Raw genomic sequence first — 24,050 nt, forward strand, 5'->3', positions numbered from 1 at the left:
GGCAGGTGGGATTCGTCAGAAGGCGTTACGCTTTAACTAATATCCGGCAGGTTGTGCGGCCATGGTGCTGTGTTGGCGTTCAGACATCCCATTTCTGGTGGTGAGTCTGGACGCTGAAAAGGCTTCTGATCGGGTTGAGTGGAGCTTTATGTTCCAGTTGTTTACCTCCATGGGGTTTCATGGGTTTTTTTTTTTCAAGCTATTCAATTACTTTATCATGACCCCGTAGCCTCACTTTCCGAAATGGGATGATATCCTCCCCCTTTCAAGTGCTACGGGGTACTCGCCAAGGTTGTCCCTTATCCCCTCTGTTATTTTTGCTTACCATGGAACCTCTGCTCCTGGCGATGCAGGCTTCCCAGAATATTAGGGGGGGTGCAGTTTTACTCCCAGATGAAGAAGGAGATTTTTAAATATTCTGCCTTTGCAGATGATGTTTTAGTTTTTCTTACCTCCCCACAGCGCTCCCTGACTGCCCTTCTGGAATTGTTTCAAGCTTTTGGTACGTTCTCTGATCTGAGAATAAATTGGGACAAGTGGGAGGCCTTGGCCTACCCGCCGGCTCTTAGGGAGCGTTGGGATGGGCGATTTCCTCTACAATGGGCAGCAGACTCCATTAAATACTTGGGGGTTCATCTTTCTCTTGATTTGAAGGCCATTTATTCCTTAAATATTTGCAGATTACTTAACCTGATGAGGGACAAATTGACTCATTGGCGAGACCTCCCTATATCTCTTGGGGGGGCGCATCAATTTATTCAAATTAATCATTTTGCCTAAGTGGCTTTATGTGCTGCAGAACTCCCCACTTTCTCTAACCCGCAGTGACCTGGGGACCCTTGATAAACTTATCCGCAATTTTTTGTGGAAGAGCAAGAAGGCTTGAATCCCATTACGCTGGCTCAAATTGAAATGGGGCTTGGGTGGGATGAGTGTGCCGGATTTGCTCCGTTACAATATCGCAGCTAATCTGCGTGTGATCCGAGACTGGGTTTCTGGGGATTCCACTTGTGTGGCCCTTTTGGCGGAACATACTTTGGTAGCCCTGTTGGACCTACACTTTGTACCCATGTGCCCCTGACAGGCTCTCTCCAGCGCAGTGCTCCAAGACCCATTAATAGCGCCAATTCGACACGCATGGCGATTCCTGGCTCAGCAGCTTGGAATTCCTGCATTTTGCGCATTCTTGGCACCCATCATGGATAATCCTAATTTCTCACCAGGCTCTCAATCCCAAGTATTCAGAGACTGGCATGTGAAAGGCATTATCCTGTTAGGCCAAGTGTTAGATGCTTCAGATAAGATGCTCTCTTTTGAGGAGCTTCAGGATATATATGGGTTGTGCAGGGGTCACTTCTTTGGTTACCTATAACTTCGTCACTATCTCACTTCTATCTCACCTTCTGCTAAGCTACAGTCCCATTTTCAGGCCCTTGAAGGTTTCTTCCTGCTTGGAAGCTCACATGTGCCATCCCTGTCTAGTTACTACCAGGGGCTGCCTAAAGGTTTAGCGACCGATTCTTATCAAATTTCCATGGAGCACTGAGATCGTGATGGAGTGTTTTGGGTGCCTATAGCAGTTTTCAAGGCTTGTATGAAAAATTTGACTAAAGTTACTAGCAGCATGTACTATAGGGAAATGCAATTCAAGCTACTCCGACGTGCATATGTCACACCACAAATTGCCTTCCATGCTAAGTTGGCGACCACTGCGACTTGTCCGCGATGTCATTCCTCCACAGGGACTCTTTCCATGCCTTTTGGGCATGCCCGGGTATTCAAATGTTCTGGGGGAAGATTGTGGGATATTTGAGGCAGTTATTAGAGGTCAATCTTCCAATATCCCCATATATGATCCTATTTGACTGCATCCCCCAGCCGCTCGTTCGGGGTTAAGGCCCCCGCTGGTTTTTGAGAAAGGCCTTTGCGGTGGGGAAAAAGGTTATTCTAATCACCTAGAGGGACTCTGATTCCCCCTCTTTTTGGATGTGGTGTATTCACCTGCACCGCATGATGCAAATGGACAATTGGCTTCAAAGACTTGCCCGCAGCAACGCCGTTGATTTATTCAAATTTGGAATGGATATCTACAGGCATTACCACACCGGGCACGCAGCCTGATACTCAATGACTGATTAGGGCTTAGTGCCCCATGAACTCTCTACTTGAGGACTCCAATGGACTTTATGTACTAATGTTGCTAGGGGATACGTTTGGGGAGGTGGGGGGAGGGGGTTTCTTTTTGGATGGGACAGATGGGCTGAGGCGTAGGATTCGATTTTGGAGATCGGGGATGTATAAGAAACACTATGTCTCTGATTCTTTTTGTTTATCCAACTGTTTCAGTTCAATAAAAAACGTTTTATACTAAAAAAGAAACAGGGTAAAAAGTGGAGAAATTACTTACCTGATAATTTCGTTTTCCTTAGTGTAGACAGATGGACTCAAGACCAATGGGTATAGTGTACTCCTGTTAGCAGTTGGAGACGGATCAGATTTCAATCTGACGTCAGCCTCTAGTACATATACCCCTGCAGGAAGTGCAGCTCTTCAGTATTCTCCTCGAAAAGCATTGTGGATATATGTGTGACTGACTGATTAATTTAATAACTTGATTAACTCAAATAACTTCATAACTTGGTTAAACGTTATAACTTGATTAACTTGAACTGGTTGATTGACTAAAGCTGGAGACCGCCAGTGTGCTCAACCGGAAAGCGTCGACACCCGGTAGGGTGGATGCTCTAGGTAAGTGAAAACGTGGCTTACCCTTGAATTATTTGAAAGACCATGCGTAACGGCAACCGTGGGTGGGATGCTGAGTCCATCTGTCTACACTAAGGAAAACAAAATTATCAGGTAAGTAATTTCTCCATTTCCTAGCGTGTAGCAGATGGACTCAGGACCAATGGGATGTATAAAAGCTACTCCCGAATCGGGTGGAAGGCTGCCCGTGACCCACTTAGTACTGCCCTTGCAAATGCCGTGTCCTCCCGAGCCTGAACATCCAGACGGTAGAATCTGGAGAAGGTATGGATGGACCATGTCGCCACCCTGCAGATCTCGGCAGGTGACAGCATTCTAGTTTCTGCCCAGGATACTGCCTGGGCTCTGGTAGAGTTGGCCTTGACTTGTAGAGGCGGTGGCTTGCCTGCTTCTACGTAGGCCGCCTTGATAACTTCCTTGATCCAGCAGGCTATGGTTGCCCGCGAGGCCGCTACCCCTTGTCTCTTTCCGCTGTGAAGGATGAAAAGGTGGTCCGTTTTTCGTACGGGTTCAGACATTTCCAGGTATCTGGATAAGAGTCTGCCGATGGTGAGGTGGCGTAGACTACGGGCTTCTTCCGAATTCTTCAAGTCATCTGCCGATGGTAGCGAGATGGTCTGGTTAAGATGGAAGTGTGAGACCACTTTGGGGAGGAACGAGGGAACCGTGCGTAGTTGGATGGATCTCGGGATGACCCTGAGGAACGGCTCACGGCAGGACAGTGCTTGTAGCTCCAAGATGCGGCGGGCTGAACAAACTGCCAGCAAAAAACACCGTCTTTAAGGTTAACAGGCAGAAGGACAGGCCTCAGAGGGGTCTGAAGGCAGTTCCCGCTAGGAAATCAAAAACGAGATTGAGTTTCCACAGAGGTACCGGCCACTTTAGTGGTGGGCGAATGTGTTTGACTCCTTTCAGGTAGCGTGACACGTCCGGGTGAGAAGCTATGCTGTTGCCCTCGCTCTTGGAGCCGTAGCATGACAATGCGGCCACCTGTACCTTGATGGAGTTGAGGGACAGTCCCTTCTGTAGTCCATTCTGTAAGAATTCCAGGATCACGGGAACTTTAGATGCGCGTGGCTTGACGTCGTGGTCTTCACACCAGGCTTCAAATACTCTCCAAATCCTTATGTATGTTAACGATGTGGAGAACCTGTGTGCTCGGAGGAGGGTGCGATTACAGCACCCGAGTATCCTCCCTTTCTCAGGCGGGCCCTCTCAATGGCCAGGCCGTAAGAGAGAATTGAGCTGGGTCCTCGTGGAGGATCGGACCTTGTTGTAGCAAGTCCCTGTGTGGAGGCAGTGGCAGGGCTTTCCCTGCCAGTAGTCTTCTCATGTCTGTGTACCACGGTCTTCTTGGCCAAACTGGAGCCACCAGAAGAACTAGTCCCCTGTGTAGCTGTATCTTGTGAATGATTGCGCCCATTAGGGGCCACGGCGGGAAGGCGTATAGCAGGGACTTCGGTGGCCAAGTCTGTACCAGGGCATTGATCCCTTGGGCCTGCGGTTCCCGCCTGCGACTGAAGTATCTGGGTACTTGGGGGTTGGATCTGTTTCCCAGAAGGTCCATGTCCGGTGTCCCCCATTGTTTCACTATCATTTGGAAGGCTGCGTGCGACAGCCTCCATTCTCCTGGGTCTAGACTTTCCCTGCTGAGGTAGTCCGCCGCGATGTTGTCTTTCCCGGCAATGTGGACGGCGGAGATCTCCTGGAGATTTGCATCCGCCCAAGCCATCAGGGGGTCTATTTCTAGGGACACCTGTTGGCTTCTGGTTCCCCCCTGTTGGATGATGTAGGCCACTGTTGTGGCGTTGTCCGACATTACTCTGACCGCTTTGTCCCGAAGTCTGTGAGCGAACCGCAGACAGGCTAGTCTGACTGCCCGCGCTTCTAGGCGATTGATGTTCCATCCCGCCTCTTCTGCGTTCCACTGCCCTTGGGCGGTTAACTCCTTGCAGTGTGCTCCCCATCCCCATAGGCTGGCATCTGTGGTGAGTAGGGTCCAGGTTGGGGAGGATAGTCTTGATCCCCGACTCATGTGGCTGGCCTGCAGCCACCACCGTAGCTGGGTCCGGACTCTGCCTGGGAGTGATAGACATACGGTGTAGTTCTGGGACCGTGGATTCCACCGTGATAGAAGTGAGCGCTGTAGGGGCCTCATGTGGGCTCACGCCCATGGCACGACTTCCAGTATGGATGCTATCAGCCCGAGGACTTGCAGGTAATCCCATGCTGTGGGACGTGGATCGTTCAGCAAGGTTTGCACCAGGTTCCACAGTTTTGATCTCCTTGTGGGGGTCAGGCTGACCTTGTCTTCCTTGGTGTCGAATCAGACTCCTAGGTATTCCAACGATGTGAGGGCTGTAGGGAACTTTTGTTTGTGTTGACCACCCATCCTAGGCTCTCCAGTAGAGCTATGACTCTGCTGGTTGCTTGGTGGCTTTCCTCTGGTGATTTTGCCCTGATCAGCCAATCGTCTAGGTAAGGATGTACGAGGACTCCTTCCTTCCTCAGTGTTGCCGCTACCACCACGATTACCTTGGTGAACGTCTGGGGTGCTGTGGCTAACCCGAAGAGTAGTGCCCGGAACTGGTAGTGGCAGTCCAGGACTTTGAAGCGTATCTAGCGCTGGTGGTCCTGATGAATTGGGATGTGTAGGTAGGCCTCCGAAAGATCCAGGGATGTGAGGAACTCTCCTGGTTGTATCGCCCTTATTACAGATCGTAAGGTTTCCATGTGGAAGTGGGGAATCCTCAGGTGGCGGTTGACCGACTTGAGGTCCAGGATGGGTCCGAATGTTCCCTCTTTCTTGGGGACGATAAAATAAATGGAATAATGGCCAGTATTTATTTTCTGTGGAGGCACTGGGGTTATGGCCTTGAGGGCCAGTAGTCTGGGCAGTGTAGCTTCCACTGCCGCCCTCTTGAAGAGGTCGTGGCAGGGAGACTCCATGAACTTGTCCGGAGGGGTTCGAAGAAAATCCAGGTATTACCCCTCCCGAATGATGGCTAGGACCCACTTGTCCGAAGTTATCTCGACCCATCTGCGGTAGGATAGGGCTAGTCTGCCCCCTATGGCTTCTTCCCTTGGACGGGTCGGCTGAATCTCATTGCAGGGTGCGGCTGGGGCCTGTACCCGAGCTGGTTCCCCTTTTGTTGAGCTTGTTCCGAAAGGACTGGTTCCTGCCCGTAGGGCAGGCGCTTGGTAGTTGCTTCTGTAAGGATTGAAGCGCTGTGAACTTCTGCCCCTGGAGGACCTGGGGAAGGTTCACTGATTTCTCTTCGTCTTATCCTCTGCCAGGCATGGCAATGGGGACTCGCCCCATTTGTCGGCCATTTTCTCCACTGCCGAACAGGAGGGATTCTTTGAAGGTCATCCTTGTGAGTCGTGTTTTGGAAGATGTGTCGGCCGACCAGCTTCGGAGCCAGAGTTGCCTCCTGGCCGCCACTGCAGATGACACACCTCTGGCCACTGTGCGCACTAGGTTGGAAGCAGCGTCCGCAAGGAATGATACTGCTGGTTCCATGACTTCTCCCAGGGTGTTGTTCCTGGTCTGGGATAAGCAGGCACGTGTCACCACGGTACAGCAGGCCACAATTTGTAGAGACATAGCGGCCACGTCAAATGACTGTTTAAGGATGGACTCCAGATGCCGGTCATGTGCATCCTTGAGTGCTGCCCCTCCCTCCACTGGGATAGTGGTGCACTTGGAGACCGCGCAGACCACGGCATCAACTCTTGGGCATGCAAGAAGATCTTTGGTTGCCGGGTCCAGGGGGTACAGGCTGCCAAAGCTCGTCCCCCTTTAAATGTGGATTCCGGAGCATTCCATTCTAGGTCAATTAGCTGTTGTGCCGCTTGTAAGAGAGGGAAATGGCGGGAAGTCTGACGAAGGCCCTCCAGCAGGGGGTTCGGTCTAGGTTCCCCCGAAGTACCTAGGCCCGGGATGGTGAGCTCAGTCAGGCATTGGGTGACCAGGTCTGGGAGCTCGTCCCTTGTGAAGAAGCGTCTCATGGTTCGGTGAGGCTCTGTCCCTGGGGGGAGCTCCCCCTCTTCTAGGGGCTCGGCTTCCTCTTCAGAGATGTCCGAGTCCCCATAGTGGGACTTCTGGGTAGTGGAAGTCTGTGCCTAGGTCTTGAGGGGCCTGGGGCATAAGGGTCCTCCGGTGGAGCATGTGGCTGCTCAGTCAGAGGTTCAGATTGCATTTGAGCAAAGGCGTGAACCCCTTTGAAGAACTCCACCCATGAGATAGATGCTGGATCCAAGCTGAGGGGCGCTGGTTCCCTGAGGGTCCCCGTCTGTGGGGAGGTCCCATTGGGATTTGCTAGGTCCGGGGTACCCCCTGAGGAGCTAGTACTCGGCCCTGGGTGGGACTGGCCCTGAACTGGATCTCCCAGGGCCTCCTCACACTGGGTGCACAGGGCGTCGGCCTTCTCGCTTTGTGCGGCTCTGATGTGGCATGCTGGGCAGAGGCCCTGAGCCTTTATCCCTGTCTCTGGAGGTGCCATGGCTGTCTGCGCGTAAAATCTTATGCGCTCCGGTGCGCCTAAGATGTGCGTGTGAATTGTGCGCGCGCTGTGCGTCCAGGCCGTAGATATGCGCACAGCACCATAGGCGTGCAGGGCGCGCGTATTCTTGTGCACCCTGCCCTTGTGCGTGTAACTTCTGCGCACAAGGATTACGTGCATGTAAGTCTATGCGCACATATGCGTGCGCTTGGGCCAAACAGCGAACAGAGCGGCGATTAGGGCCAAGATGGCGACGGCGAGCACGCGGACAATATGTCGACCCCCTTGAAGGGTCTTCACGTGGGTAGACCCTTGGAAATAGCCGGGGCCTGGCCCTGCTAGGGCAGATCAACCCGGTGACCTGTGCTCCTTCTTGATCCTCGGAGACCGGATTTGAGTAGAAGATTTCTACCTTACCTTGTCTTCGGTGCTTCCCGGTTTCGTCCCGGGCGGTCTCTGGCTGCGGGGGGAGAGGGCAAATACCTTCACCACTGCACTCGAGGGTGCACCTGCTGCCTCTCAGCCGCGCCCGAGGATCAGGTGCTAGGTCCTCACTGCGATTCGGCCGCCAGACAGAGGCTCACCTCCGAGGGACCACGGAAATCACCTCGGGAATCTCAACTGGGGGAGGGATCCGAGGGTATCACTGCAGGAGAGCGGGGCTCGTCTTCAGGTAGGTTTCTCCTTTAAATTTTGGTTTTCTTATTTGAATTTGGTTCTAACGCTGAGAGCGTGCAGATAGACCCTAACTGCTATGGAGACGGAAAATACTGAAGAGCTGCACTTCCTGCAGGGGTATATGTACTAGGGGCTGACGTCAGATTGAAATCTGATCCGTCTCCAACTGCTAACAGGAGTACACTATACCCATTGGTCCTGAGTCCATCTGCTACACACTAGGAAAATGAGAATTAAGGATGTGTGGATATCTCTGAGATCACAAAACCAGTGGGCAGACTAATAGGAGTTGTAAGTTTCTACATCCCAAAGGAGAGGAAGCTTTTTAGTAAAGTTTAAATGAGAAAAACTGATTTTATAAAGGTTACTTCATTAATAAGCTTATTTTTACTAGTAAATTCTGATTTAAAGTATAAAGAGCATATGGAAAGTACTGACTGGGAATGATTAAGTTCAATGCAAACAGCAAAAATGATGAAGAAAACATGAGTCAAAGGAACATTATGTTATATATGTGACTTGAATCAATATGCTTGGAGTAAAGTGAAAGCATATTTTTGCAGTGAAATGCAGTTGTGTCTGATGTTCTGTCAATGAAATGAAAGCTGAATTTCAGGACTGCAGAACTTCCAAATACAAGAAGTTAAATGAAATATATTGTTGCTTTTCAAGTCGTATCTCTGCTTAATTCAATTTGCTGCATCTTCAGTCCTGTGGCAGTGGTTAGAATAGAACTGTATCATTCCTGATTTTTATTCTAGAAGCAGTTACTCTATTATGCTTGCTAAATTTAATCTGAAATATCCAGGTAATCCATCAACCTAGTCAAAGAGAAACTTTAAGGAATATCAAGAGATGGTAGCAGTTTCAGCTTTTTTTTTTTCCCAAAAGAAGCTGTCTGCTAGTTTTACATTAAAGGAATCCGAAAATTATACCACTGGACAATTTATTATTTCAGTTGAAATAATCTTGACTATTATTTTTGTGAATTGCCTTAACTCCATTTCATTGGAAATAATAAAATTGCCCAGTGGGGTAATTTTCTGGTTATTGTAAGTATAGTTCCAGTCTTTCTAATATTTAGTGATTGTTTACATTAAAGAATCTAGACTTTTGATTTGCAACTTAAGCTATTAAGGATATTGAAAGACATGCAAGCAAGTGTTTAGCTTATTATAAACAATTTGTTTTTCAGTTGCAACAAAATAATTTCATTGGCATTATGCCGTAGTAATCTGATGGTCCTAATTAAAAGAATGAACATTTTTCATATCCTTTAGTTTAAAAAGTATAATGTTTATGATGTAGAGTTGTAAGCTGATCAGAAATTAGTTGAACTGGATAGGCCATCTAGTTTTCTGTCATCTTAAAACTAGGTCATGCTGTTGTATAACATAATGGCCTGATTTATGCAGGGTTTATGTCAGTAATGCTTCAGTGCAAAAATTGCACTAAATTTATCTATGGGAAAAATCCCATCATTTTTAATGGGGCCAAAACTAGCACAAATATTTAATAAATCAGCAACATTGTCTTTGCTGTAGAAATAGATCAGTTTTTCACTGGTAGAGGTAGACCCTGTTAAGAGCACTGTTGATGACCATTATTTAATGGTTCAGTAGTTCCTCTTTTTCTTTCTTCCAGCTGTTTTGGAACCAGTACCATGAGCCTTCATTTGCAATTGCTTGTCACTTTGCCTTCACCCTTCCCCCCTTGAAATAATACCCTGTATTATTATAATACTGCTGTAATATCCAGACTGTTCCTAGTCTGGATATTACAGCAGTGATTCTGAGGCAGGGAACCCTCTATTGTGAGCTCTAAATTTAGCCACCAAGACATGATTTCCACACCCTTACCCCTCTAACTGCCTTTGCTGGGTCCCCCAGTCCATCTAGAATGCAAAAGAGGCAATCGTGGAATTGAAGTACATAAACTGCTATTAATGAATAGGGAATAGCCACTGCTTGTTGCCATCATTATTAGCATGGGATCTATTAAATGTTTGGGTACTTGCCAGCTACTTGTGACTTGAATTGGCCACTCATGGACACAGAATAGTGGGCTTGATGGACCCTGGGTATGACATACTATGGCATAACTTATGTAGCCCAAAACCACCTTTTCTAATTTTTCAACCATAATTAAGCCAAAAGAACATGTATTGTTTGACAGAAGAGACCCATTTCTCCCTTTACTAAGGGTTTCCATGGTATAAGCCTTAAGAGACTAAGGGGGTCATTTATCTAAGGGCTTTGCGAAAGGCCCCGTTAACGCATGCGAAAACGTGCCCCCGGAGCAGCGAGAGCAGCAATAATGTCTTCTCCCTAGTTATTTGTATCCCTATGGTAGGCCCACCTAGTAACCCGAGGCGAGGTTTAGGTATTAGTGTAGGAGGTTAGGGGCCACTTTGACATTCAACGTGAGACGTACAAACAGAACAGTGGTCTCTTGTGAAGATTTGATGGCCTTCGGAGTGAGGAAACTCACCCAAAGATGAGATTTGGGCATTGTTCTTTCCACCTAGCTTGATGTTACCCAGGTAGAGAGTCCATCAAGCTAGGTTGAGAGAACATTGCCCAAATCTCATCTTTGGGTGAGGTTTCCTCATTCCGAAGGCCATCAAATCTTCACAAGAGACCCCTGTTCTGTTCGTACGTCTCACGTTGAATGTCAAAGTGGCCCCTAACCCCCTACACTAATACCTAAACCTCGCCTCGGGTTACTAGGTGGGCCTTCCATAGGGATAAATACCTATCTAGGGAGAAGACATTATGGCTAGGCTCGCTCTCTCTCTGGGACCATTAACAATGGTCGCCCAGTGGTTAAATGCAGGAAATACATTCTGAAAATGTTATCACACTTTGCACTAACTTGGCTCTTCACATAGGTAATTAGTGCAAATTGCGATAACTGTATATTAGCATAAAACACGCCCCTTTTGCTATTGCATGCAATACTTATCGCATTTTGATAAATCCAGGCCTAAGTTTAATTTATCTCTTTTTTAAATTAAGTTATCCTCAACATACTTTTTTGAGTTTCCAACAGTTGGTAGGTATATGAAAGGACATTTATGTGTGGGGATGTGAAAAACAGGCTAGTGAATGGGAGGCTACCAGCAAAGAGTCAGCACCACAGTAGTCATTTGCTTCTTGGAGAGATGGAGGGGTAATAAAATATAGAGTGGTGTTAAGTTATTCATATCAGCAGCTACTCCAAGAGAATTTATTAGAAGCCCACCTCTATCGACCAGAGTGGAATTTAAAAAGCCAGATCAGTTTTATTTTTTTCTCATTTTAAGATTCACTAAGAGCAGGAATACTGCCATATATTTTTGAACTATAATATGGTGGTGGTTTTCTATGACCCTTTTTACACACATTAGATGCTTTATTTAATAGCTTGTAAGTTTTTCTGATTTTAATTGCTTCAAATGAAGTGAAGATAGAGTAAGTAAACTGAACTGTAAGTTAGGGAATGCTTTTATTCATAGATCTAGAGAAACGATTTGGTCCACCACTTGTTAAAAACTGTTCAGTTACTGTACAAAGCAAGTGTATACACTAGAGTATATCACTGCCACATACAAAATTAACTGATCAGAGCAAACATTGCAACTGTACTGTGTTTCCCTGTAAAAGCAGCACCATTTTGACATTATATTTTTAGTATTCTTCTCCTTCCTCTTCACCTTCTCCTTCAACAGAATCTACACCAACTTCTTCATAATCTTTTTCCAAGGCAGCCATGTCCTCACGGGCTTCAGAGAACTCACCTTCCTCCATACCCTCCCCCACATACCAGTGCACAAAGGCACGCTTGGCATACATCAGATCAAACTTATGATCCAGACGAGCCCAGGCCTCAGCAATAGCTGTGGTGTTGCTCAGCATGCATACAGCACGCTGCACCTTGGCTAGGTCACCTCCAGGCACCACAGTAGGGGGCTGGTAGTTTATGCCAACCTTAAATCCAGTTGGGCACCAGTCCACAAACTGTATGGTACGCTTGGTCTTGATAGTGGCAATAGCAGCATTGACATCTTTGGGTACCACATCTCCACGGTACAGAAGGCAGCAAGCCATGTATTTGCCGTGGCGTGGGTCACATTTCACCATCTGGTTGGCTGGCTCAAAGCAAGCATTTGTGATCTCAGCTACAGAAAGCTGCTCATGGTAGGCTTTCTCTGCAGAGATTACTGGGGCATAAGTGGCTAAAGGGAAATGGATGCGGGGGTAGGGCACCAAGTTGGTCTGGAACTCTGTCAGATCGACATTCAGGGCACCATCAAATCTGAGGGAGGCTGTGATAGAGGACACAATCTGACCTATCAATCTATTTAGGTTAGTGTAAGTTGGACGTTCAATGTCCAGGTTCCTGCGGCAGATGTCATAAATGGCCTCATTGTCTACCATGAAGGCACAGTCTGAATGCTCCAGGGTGGTATGGGTGGTCAGGATAGAGTTGTAGGGCTCAACCACAGCTGTAGAGACCTGAGGAGCAGGATAGATGGAGAATTCCAGCTTGGACTTCTTGCCATAGTCAACTGACAGGCGCTCCATCAGCAAAGATGTGAAACCAGAACCAGTGCCACCACCAAAGCTGTGGAAGACCAGGAAACCTTGAAGACCTGTGCACTGGTCAGCCTGTAAAAAAACAGGAATATAACCATTACATTTGCATCTGTTTTTGTACCCAGTGCAAGATGGTAGTGTTCATGATAGATGTAGAAAAGGAAAGAAACTATTATATTTAGAAAAAGAGCTTCAAATATGTTTAGTCACACCCATGCTTTAAATACTGTAGCTTAAAAGCAATTTACCAGCTTACGAATCCTGTCCAGAACTAGGTCAATGATTTCCTTGCCAATGGTGTAGTGTCCACGGGCATAATTATTTGCAGCATCTTCTTTGCCTGTGATGAGCTGCTCAGGATGGAACAGCTGGCGGTAGGTTCCAGTACGCACCTCATCTAAAAAGGAAAATCAATATATAGGTAAGGTCTTTTATAAACCCTTGACATGAGAAAACTTCAGTCCACTTTGATGGGGGATTTGTTGATTAAATCCATGGCAAATGCTACCTACCAGTCAGCTTTTGCTGCACGAGAAGCTGTATTTCTACTAGGACTTCTAGTTATTTAAAATAAATTGTAGCTTGCCAGACAGATTCAGCTGTCAGTCAATTCTACTATCATAGTATGCCAGATAACTCAGCCACGTGGATGCCTTCATTACCACTACTAAAATTTCATATTCATCTCTGCCAAACATTCTGGCAGTCTAACACTACCTATTGGCAAATCAGGCAAGTAAGGTACCATGATTGTCTAATTTTCTATATTAGATTACTGGTTTTAAACTCACCAATAACAGTGGGTTCCAGGTCTACAAACACAGCACGGGGAACATGTTTTCCAGCTCCAGTTTCACTGAAGAAAGTGTTGAAGGAGTCATCTCCCCCTCCAATGGTCTTGTCACTGGGCATCTGACCATCAGGCTGAATCCCATGTTCCAGGCAGTACAGTTCCCAGCAGGCATTACCAATCTGGACACCAGCCTGGCCAACATGGATGGAAATGCACTCACGCTGTGGAGAGAGAAAAAAATGGGCAATTATGAAAAGTAGGAATATGATTATACAAACCAAACAAATTGGAATCTCTTTATAATGCAAACTGAAAAAGTAACTACAACTGAAAAAATGCAAACGAGGTGATTTCGATACTGTTTGCATATATTTTGTATTTAATTTCTTCTCATTATGAGGAAAATAAAGTAAATTGTGAAATTTCTCAAGTTTTGTCCACTGATATATTTGGTACTATTTTCCATGTTAGTCTGATTAACAAGCAAAGGAAGCCAGTTGAGACTGGAGAGAAGCCACACCCAGGGACTAAATGCTGGGAAACAAAGCATTTTAGTGGGCTGTCTGAGTCTAGCTGTGATGGAAGAACAGATTTCCAAATCTCCTTCCTACAGTTAATCTGTGAGTGATCACATTTTTAAAACTTTCATCTGTTTACCTTTTTTCTATATTTTCATTTGCCTGCTCCCTTCTATGGTGCATTGCAAAGGCATATTAATTACTGCCAGTTTCTATGTTATCACTGCCTTTATGTTTTGTACTGGCTTACTGTTTAAATGAAAACTCCCACATACAATTATTCAGTGTAAAATGTATCTATGCTAATATTACAGTACAGGGATTTGCAGCAAATCCAGCTACAGTTTAGCTCCACTGTAGGCTCTGTTTTCAGTCAGTCTCAGATGATCTCATTACAGGCTGTTTTGCCAGTTTTCTCTGACCTTGGCTGAGTGTATGGGCGGGGAATAATGAAGTAGTTCCAACAAAAGACAACTCTCCATTCAGATGCCAAAACCGTGTGTGTGAGAATGTCTAGAAGAAGGAATTAGTCCTTGTCCAAAATATTAACAGTAACTTGTGAATATTTAAACATTCAAAGTCATGTTATATGCACTTATTAATAACTGTCTTGCAGTGGCATACATCCATAGCATATTACACAGGAAATAAAACCAAGTGCATCTATTATAGAATTCACCTGCTGGAGATATATTTGTATAGCTCAGGTTTTTCTGAGCTACCCTCCAGCCCTCTTGTTTGACACAGCCACCTCTCTATATTCATTATTAGTAGACTCTAGGTGTGCATATAAAACAGTATTAATATTTAAATGTATTTTTTGTTAAGTAGGAACCAGCCTGTATAGCCTGTTAATGCAAATAGTTCTTTTACTCTAAGAAAGTATATCTACATTTTATTCCCTAAAGGGTGGAGGATTATTTAGAAAGGCTACCAGATCTCCAGAATTTTGCACATCCTCCGAAGTCAGATCCTTCTGTTATAAATTAGTCTTCCTCTCCCCAGTCACATTACTCTGCAAACCCTCTATTGATATTTAAATTTCCTAATGCAAGCTTTTAAAAACCTCAGCACTCTTTTCCTGTCTTTTTAAGGAAAAGGAGAGTAAATGAAAAATGTATCAAAGTAAAAGAAGGTTTGTCTATTTTTAAGGTATAAATAGGTTGAAGCCTTAAGGATTGTGCTACTGCTCACAAATGTCAGACTAAAATTAATTTCCCTTTATGCATTTTAAATTCATCTTGTGCAAGCTATGAGAAGGGCGTGGCATAACATGCTGCAATAAGAACGTGAATAAACAGATTTTAACATGACTGATGTCTTTATAGCCTTTGACAGCTCCCTTTCTTTGGTGCAATTTGCTCTTTTTCAGGATTGGCAATGATCTGCCTGAGGCATTTTCTCATCCCTTGAAAAAGAGGATCTGTCATTATCGCTATCGTGACAGTGTCCATTCTTAGACTTTGGTCTTTCGCACGGAGATATGGATCGGGGTGATTTGCAAACTTGGAATGCGGCTCACATCCAGATTGTGCATGACAAAGGAGAAAGACATACACGAGCACAAGAGGAAGGAAGGCAGCCAAGCAAGCAGCAGAGCGCGTCTGGCAGCCAAAGCCGAGACGACCTGCGTCAGCGCCTGCAGATGGGCGGATTGCAGCTCGCTGGCGCCTTTGTTCTGTCTAACGGTTTTCGCCTCCCTGTGCCTAGCCCAAAATAAAGTGCATTCTCAAATCCAATTTCTCCTTTGTATAGTTAGGTAATCCATCTTCACGGCTCCTTTTTTTCCTAGATGAAAGCTATATTTTTCGCACGTGCATACATTCTGCAAGGAAATAAACATACTGATCCAAATTAAACCTCTTGCTTTTTCTGGGAAGCCTTTACGATGAACAAAAAATGCTTTCTTACCATGGTAGCTGCTTCTCGGCTGCGAGCAGGGAAAGAGGAAGGAGGCGTGTGCTTTCTTACAGTGCGACTCTAATGGGGTCGATGTAAGAACCTGCGGCACATGGGCCGACACAGCGCCCTATATAACAATTTCGTCACCATGACGACTCGGACGGGCTTTTTTCCATAGGTCGGGGCGCTGCAGTCTGCCCAGAGAAGCCACGAATACTGAATTCTGATTGGTGATGCCTGCCATGGGATGATGTAATCTACCCTTCCTTGTTGTCCATAGCGTGTTGGCATCCTTTAGACAAAAGAGGGACTCGGGACTCGAGCAGTTAGTCATCAATCAATGCAGCTTGGGGGAAAAATAGTTTTCACATTTTCCCCTTCACCCGCCTTTCTATGCACAGAAATAAAAGGTTAGCAGGTAAAAACAAGGTTTTGTTAACCTTTTATTTCTGTTCAGTCAAGTGGACTAACAAGGCAGGCAAACTAATTTGTCCTTTCTATGCTATCCTTATATGATTCTATTTTGGCTCAATATTTTCTCTTTAATTCCTTCTCTGCTGCCTTATCTTCAACAACCTCTACTGCTCCTGTGCCCCGATAGCGAAAGTAGTTTTCCTGCCGTGAAAGTCAACTTGAATGCACAGGAACAGAGAAAGCCACGACACAAAGCTGCATCTCATTTGACCCTTTTCGCTGATGTCGCCCTTTGTACCCTATGCCCCAACCTTAACCACATCACCTCTTTGTCTCTAGGTTACCGTTACATATCTTGTGCCATTATTTTTATTTAAAAAGCACTTTTATGGTCACTGCCCTTCAGATTCTGTGTTTTCAAGTCCCAACTGTTTCTAAAAAAAAAAAAGTAACTAAATTCCATTTTCAGAGCAGGTTCTGTCACTAATATATATTACATTGTGACTAAGGGATTTAGATTGCATTTCTGTATTAAAAAAATGCTACAATTCTCTTGTTTCTGCTAATAAAGTCCATTTGTCTAAGGTATATTTAGTGCCTTTAAATCCAACGAACAAACAATAGAAATCCTAAAGTGATTTGTAATACGTATGTATGACAGGCCTGCATTCCAAAAAAATCTAAACACAGCAAGATTAAGTGTGTGAAAGCAAAATCGGGGGGAAAAACATTATTTTCATCTTATGGAAGCTTTGAAGTTATCCTCCTACTCTGTCCTATGATGGGGGAGGGGGGATCATTGATTGAGGCTGATGAAGTGTTTGCCGGTTTCCAAGAATGGTGCTGAGGGGTAGCCGTTGTTTTCCCGCATCTCCAAGCGCCTTTTCGCTGACCGCACCCTACAGGACTGGGCGGAGAGGTGAAGGTGGAAGGCGATGAGCCAATGTTTGCGGTTTGATGCTGGTGCATTCCACTATCAAACTCTGTTGCTCTTCTGCAAGACATAAAATAACAATTCGCTACATTTTGGCTTTATTCTGAATGGACTATGCCAGTCATCACATTTATTTCAAATGCTCTATCTAACGTTTCATTCAGATGCAGGATTTTTGGATATAGCATTTTCATAAATGAGCAGCTTTGTTTATATCGACTTTACAGCACTGAATATAAATTATTGGAGATATATTCCAAACCTCTATCCAAATTATCTCATTTCCCCTTTTCCTTCTAAAATATGAGCGTTAGGCGCTGTAATATAAAATATACACCACCCAATTGCATCTATTTTCCCATGCTCAAGACATAAATACCCAGAGAGAAAGTCCTGGGTTCCATTGCAGGGACCCCAGGAAGAAATTGTTTAGTCAATATAAGAAGTAAGTGGTGATGTGTTCCTGGTGGAGATGTCATGTCAACTGGCTTCATTTTACTGTTACTACTAAATGTAGTATATAATATTACAAGGGGTAGGTAGTGCTGTTCAGAAATATAGAAGTGATGATGATTCTTATTCTATGGAGTTTACATTCTAGCAGACAGATGAATATTGAGGACAGGCCCATTTTAGTGGACCAGGGATCTTTGTCTTCTAAGGCAGGGGTGCTCAAACTGGTCCTACAGCTCACCCGCCCAGGAAGTCGGGTTTTCAGGATATCTCTAATGAATATACATGTGAAATATTTGCATACACAGGAGTTAGTGCATGCAAATACATTTCATGCATATTCATTAGAGATATCTTGAAAACCTGACTGGCTGGGGGAGGAGACTGTAGGACCATTTTGAGCACCCTGTTCTAAGGGAGAGAACAGTCAGGGGGTGGGGATGCATTCAGAGAGGGGATGCAGGTAGGACCATTTGCTTCTGCATACAAACATGGCTTCTGTAGCATGATGTTTGGCCAGCATTTTCTCTCACTTTCTTCACCCTGTAGGAACTTTTATGAGAGGGAAGATAATGCAAAATAGTCAAGATAATATAATTTCATTCAAATTTCTGCCACAGATAGTAGAGCACCCAATGACCCCTGTCCCTTGCCCCTGCTCACATTTTTCATGTTCTCCCAGCCTCCTTACACTTAGAGTTACTCTTCGTTTTTCAATTTTAGTTTCCTGTAGGCAGTGTCCTGCATCAGATCAGGGGTAAATTCTGCAGCAAGATTTACAAAATTCTGTGGTATATTTGTATAAATGTGTTGCGATCCTGCTTGCGGCAGGGCAGGGCCGCGAGCAGGCTCTTACCTTTTTCTCAGTGGGCCTGGCCTGACCCCCGACGTTGTCACCGGCACGGCAGGAGCCGTGCCGGGGTTTCTTGTAGCAGCAGGAGGCCGCCATCGTGCCGGCACGGCAGGAGCCATGCCGGGGCTTTCCCTCATGGCTGGAGCTGTGCTGTGTTGTCTTGTGCGGTCTGGAGCCCGCTGACGCACTGCACATGCGGCAGGAGCCGCGCTTCTACCTTCCTTGCGGCCCGGAAGCCGCCCTTGCCTTACTTTGCGGCATGGAGCCGCCTACAATGCCCTCATGCGACTCGGAGGTCACTAACCTTACCGTGGGCCCTCCATGGAAGAGGGCCATCATCCCCGGTCTTGCTTGCGTCCTGAGACCTCCTCTGATGCTCTCCCTGCTGCTTGGGAGCAGCTGACAGCCCTAGGCCTGGGTTGAGGCCTACCTCTTCAGCTCTGCAGTCTCCGGTGCAGCAGGGCCGCTGTCCAGGGTCCTGTATTGCTTCCTGCTTCCTCCTAGGGGGTGAGGCCGGCTCTCTCCAGTATTTAAAGCTACAGCGAAGGAGTGGAGTGCTCACTGATGTCATCATTGGCTCCGCCTCTTCTCCAGTATAAAAAGCTTTAGTCTTCATTCCAGCTTTGCCTTCGCAAGGAGTAAGTCCTCCCTAGGACTCCTTGTCTGCTTCTCCTTCTAGGCACGCTGTTCCGTGTGGGATCCCGTGTCTTTGTCAGTGTTCCTTGTTCCGGTCTCTGCTTTGATGTCTTCTATGTTCCATGATGTCCAATTGTCTGCCCGTCCATGATGTCCAGTTATCTGCCCGTCCATGATATCCAGTTGTCCACCTGTCCCATGATGTCCAGATGTCCGCTTGTTCCAGATGTCTTCAGCACCGCCTGACCCATCCCTCGTGGTCCATGACCAGCCCGGCTGGGCTGGTAGGGCGCATAGTGGCCCAGTGGTCCGCGACCATTCCAGCTGGGGTGTGTAGGGCACTGGTGAGCCTTTCCATCTAATGGTGCCAAGGAGTCATCTCTTCCCTCGTCAGTCTATCTTGATGTCTGCCTTGCCTTGATGTTCTTGCCTGATGTGTCCTTCCTTGGACAGGTCCTGTCCTGCATTGTGGTCCGCGACCAGTCCAGCTGGACTGCGTAGGGCGCCTGAGAGACTGGGTTGCCTGCCTGTTCCTGTCCTTGGATTTCCGTGGCTCTGATGACTTCTTGTGTGGTCTGCGACTCTGCCCAGCTGGGCTGAGTAGGGCACCAGAATGGACATTGTCTGCCTGGAGGTTCCGGACTTTTAACCATTGGTTTTAGTCTTGCCCTGTCCTGCCTTGCCTGTCTGTACCTTGCCATGCCTTGAGTCTTTGTCTGCCCTGCAATGCCTGATGTCTTCATCTGCCTTGCCACATCCGATGTCTTCGTCTGCCTTGTCCTCTGTCTGGCCTGCTGCTTCCCGCTGCTCCCTAGCGGTAGTCCGAAAGGGCTTGGAACGGTCGGAGGACCATTCAGAGACCACCATTGTGTTGGTGGTCTCAAGGAAGCGTGCAGTTTCAGTCAAAGCTCAGGGTAAGGATGTTTCACCGCAAGGGCACACATCTCGTTCTGCTCTGGAGAGTGCCCCCTGGTGCTCTCTTCCATCTACAGTGCTACAAATGTACTACAAATTTACATTATTTTAAAGGTAAAACTATTTTACATTATAAAAATAGTTTTCCGATCTTTCTGGGGTATCTGATATTTGTTTTATTTTTTTTTTCATTCTTTTCTCTATTTCAGTTTTTACCTTTTTTTTTTTTTTTACTTTTTCCTTTCTTTTTTCCCTTTCTTCCTTATTCTCCTCACACTTTATCTTACTATAGTCCAGTTTTTCTTCCTAAAGTTACCTTGTTTGCTTCTACCCCCTACTGTTCTTTTCTCTCTTTTACTCACTGTCTTCTTCCCTCTGTTTCCCTCCTTCAGTTTTCATTCCCTCTGTCTCCCAAGGTCACCGCCTGCATTTTCCTTCATGCAGTCTCACCTCTGCTAAACTCATCCTAACTCTAACAATCTCTCATCCCTCTTGCTCTTTCCCCTGCCTTTTGCAAACTCACCCTGCCAACCTCTCATCCCTTTCAACCACTTCTTCCAGCTAGGCTATCCCTATTTCCCTTCTCTATCCCTCATTTCTGGTCTTCTCTGCCCATCATCTCTGGTTCTCTTTCTCTCTTTCCCTATCCTCTCACTCTCTTTCTCTCCGTCATTATTTCCCTACTTCCATCCTCTCTCTCTTCCTTTTTCTCCCACTATCCTCTCCATCTGCTGTGGGTCAGTGTTCTCCCTTGACCTCCTCTCTCTAAATCAATCATATTGCTTGGCCAGCTGGCAGGAGGAGCTTCAGAGTGACACTTCCTGCCATTTCTGCCACCCAGGTCATACTTGCAGTTTGAACCATGTAGTAAACTATAGTATCCTTCATGATTCAAATTGTGAATCTGGCCCAGGTGAGAGGAAGGGGAAGACATGGCAGGAAACACCAAGCTCCTCCTCCTCCTGCCAAGTTGGAGTTGGGGGAGCAGATGATTAGCTTCCTTGAGTGATGGAGGATCAGTGGGTGGGAGGCAGGGAAAGGAGAGAAGCTCTGTGCATGTGCCTACCACTGACTACTTGCTACATGGCTCCTTCTTTTGCTACTGACCAGTTTCCCACAATGTGTTAGGGATTGCCAAATCCTGTGGCAAGGGCTTGGTTATGCAGAATCACGGGAAATCAGACTGCGCCTGTAGAGAACAGACTAGTTCAATTCAATTGTAATCTCATAGGAGGCATTGTCTTACTGTGGATTGATAACTGGTTAAAAGATAGAAACAAAGAGTAGGACTAAATGGTCAATTTTCCCAGTGGAGAAAGGTGAAGAGTGCCCCAGGAATCTGTCATTGGACCATTAATAATCTAGAAAAGGAAGTAACACATAAAGTGATCAAATTTGCAGATAACACAAAAGTACATAAGTACATAAGATTGGCCAAACTGGGTCAGATCAAAGGTCCATCTGTATCTCACCCAAATGCTACCAGCCGAACACTGCTGCTTCACGCGGCAGGGAAATATCACTACTCCTGCCCTTCTCCTAGGCGTGCGCACACAGTGCACACCAAGCACGGGAATTCACACTCTCAGTGCCTTCTGATGATGTCACATGGCTGGGTATTTAAATCCTGGCCATGCAACATAGAATTGCCTCAACAGGCAGGTCCCTTGCCTTGCCTTCATCCAAGCCTTGCATTTTCTGCAGCCACAGTCTTCAGCTTCAGCCTTGCCTTGTCTTCAGCCACAGACTTTAGCCCCATTTTTGGCTGGTCTTCGACCCCAGTCTGGTCTTCAGCCTTTGCCTGCTCTTTGGGTCTGACTGTAGTTAGAGACTCCTGGACCTTATTTATCCTAGCCTGGTCCATGCAAAGACTCATTTGCCCGCTGGCGGCACAAACCCTGGGGCACTGCACAGGAGGTTGTATCAATTGTCACGAAAGAGGGGCTCACCAATAGGTTTGTTGCGTTTGGCAGCTCGCGATCTGCCGCAAGCCGCTGCACTCACCTCTGGGTCTGGGCCCCTGCCTTGACTGCATCGACACCAAGGAAGACCACGCCATAATCAGTGCGTTGGTGTGCTCCCCTCCTCCTGCGAAGTAGGAGCACTGACGCAGTCTCTCTCCTGCCTGTGCAGCAGGCTGCCACGCTCTCCCTGGCTCCAATGCTGCAGTCTTTTGGCTCCCTCCTAGGCACGTGCGCACTCAATCCTGCCCTTCTTAAAGGGCCAGTGGCGGGAATGGGAGCCTGGCGCCCGCTGATGATATCACTATCTGGGTCTATTTAAACTTGGCTCCTGCTTCAAGTACCTTCCTCGGCAATAGATTGTCTACCCTCTGGTAGTGCTAATTGCCTCTTTGTTGTTCCTGCATTCCTGTTGCTATCTCTGTCTTCTGTTCCTGGTTCCTGTGTGGCAGTCTTCATGTGTCCTGTTCATCCTGACATCTTCTTCTTGGTCAGTCTCCATCTTCCTCCCCGCAGGTAGCGCCAACTCTCCCTCGGCCCAAGGGTCCACTTTGCCAACAAGGTTGCTGAGACCATGAGCTTGGTGAACGTGTCTCCGCAACGGGCCATTACTGCTTTGGCCACCCGGATGCAGGAGCAGAAAACCAAACTGAGTAGTCTCATGCACAGGTTTATGCAGCAGACCCAGCACCAGCTTGATCAAGTAAATGGTTTACTACAGGCCTTGTCTCAGCATTTAGATATGGTACAAACCCAACTTCCAGGCCAAGTTCAGTAGCAGCTCTGGTGAACCCTGCACTGGTACCCATCCAGACCATGGAATCTATGATACAGCTCCCACCTTCTCTGAGGTATTGATGGAAATGTGGACCCTTGAGCTGGCTCGAGAGTTGGAGGATCCACCGAAGGGAGGCCTTCAGTGGCCTCCATCTGTGAGGGGAAGAAGAAAAGCGGAGTGGGTATTTTGTTTGCCAATACTCTTAGTGCTGAAGTGCTAGATTGTAGACTAGATAAAGGAGGGCGTTATATGCCTTGGTGATCAAATTAGATAATATCTTAATGACCCTCCTTAATGTGTATGCTCCTAATAGCAACCAGGGAGAATTTTTTACCCAGCTGGAGCAGTCTTTAAGTGACTTTATACAAGGCCCCTTGCTAATGGTGGGGGGGGGGGGGGGGGGGGATTTTAATACTGTGTTGAATCCACACCTAGACCATAGTAACCATCCTGGAGGAGGGCCAAAAAATAACCGGCGTTTAAAAACTCTAATGGAGACATGGGAGATATATGATCTGTGGCGACTGCAAAACCCCATGGATAGGGACTATACTTTTTACTCACGGGTTCATGACTCATACTCCCATATTGATCTGTGGTTAGGTAGTAAGCCTTGGTGTGTAGGATGTATGGGAATGAAGATTGGACCTATTACTTGGTCGGATCACTCTCCCATTTTGAGGTCATTTTGAATGCAAGCAGAAGACCCAGGGACCAGGTATTGGAGATTGAATAATACATTGCTCTCTGACCACCAGTTGTGTGAGGCTATAAGGGATGACATCAAAGAAAACTTCCTTATTAATGATAATGGAGAAGCATCCCCTGGCATACTCTGGGATGGTTACAAGGCGGTTATACAGGGAAAGCTGATTGCTAAAGCGGCGGCACATAAAAAATTAGCCCAGCAAACCCGCCTAGAGCTACTCAGAGATATAAACCAATTGGAGGAACAACATAAACTCAGGGGGGGGGGGGGGGGGGGCGGGAATTGGATAAAAAAAGGAATGAGCTAAGAGTGATATTAGATGGCGAGATCCTTGATAAACTGGACAAATCCAGATGTACCTATTTCACAGAGGGAAACAAACCTGGCAAACTATTGGCTAGACAACTAAAGCAACAAATTTCTCAAAGCCAAATTTTAAAGATAAAAGATCCACAGGGCAAATATGTTATGGATAACATGAACATTAGGAACCGATTTTTGCAGTTTTATCAGGAGTTATATACTGTTGCGTCCATCGGGGTCAGACGGCTTCGCCCCTTATGCCTCACCTTTTTCTCGGCTCTTCCTGCTTACTTTGGGAAAATGGCTACTGCTGCATCTGCAAGCCATCCTCTCTGGTGTCCCCGGAACGGCCATG

The 24,050-nt window shown here is 46.6% G+C and overlaps 1 protein-coding gene and 1 long non-coding RNA gene across 2 annotated transcripts in view; one reads left to right on the forward strand and one right to left on the reverse strand.

Moving 5' to 3' along the window:
- LOC115087455 overlaps positions 1-15,696 on the forward strand; it is a 28,135-nt gene extending 12,439 nt beyond the window's left edge. Inside the window, exon 2 of the long non-coding RNA XR_003855527.1 lies at positions 15,210-15,696. This is a non-coding gene — a long non-coding RNA (uncharacterized LOC115087455). The remainder of the gene's footprint in view (positions 1-15,209) is intronic.
- Positions 11,417-15,882, reverse strand: LOC115087454 (tubulin alpha-1A chain). The gene is made up of 4 exons (XM_029594668.1): positions 15,749-15,882; positions 13,318-13,540; positions 12,775-12,923; positions 11,417-12,598 (listed from the first exon to the last, which is right to left on the reverse strand). The coding sequence occupies exons 1-4, from the start codon at positions 15,749-15,751 to the stop codon at positions 11,618-11,620; spliced, it is 1,356 nt and encodes a 451-aa protein (XP_029450528.1). The 5' UTR covers positions 15,752-15,882; the 3' UTR covers positions 11,417-11,617.
- Between the last annotated feature and the right edge of the window lie 8,168 nt (positions 15,883-24,050).

Source organism: Rhinatrema bivittatum, chromosome 3 (genome assembly GCF_901001135.1).
Source record: "Rhinatrema bivittatum chromosome 3, aRhiBiv1.1, whole genome shotgun sequence".
In the NCBI taxonomy this organism is placed as follows: Eukaryota; Metazoa; Chordata; class Amphibia; order Gymnophiona; family Rhinatrematidae; genus Rhinatrema; species Rhinatrema bivittatum.

Coding starts and splice junctions, on each gene's coding strand:
- LOC115087454 (XM_029594668.1), bottom strand. Junction 12,924..13,317: donor CCTGGAACCCACTGTTATTG/GTGAGTTTAAAA, acceptor TTTCCTTTTTAG/ATGAGGTGCGTACTGGAACC. Junction 12,599..12,774: donor TGGACAGGATTCGTAAGCTG/GTAAATTGCTTT, acceptor GTTTTTTTACAG/GCTGACCAGTGCACAGGTCT.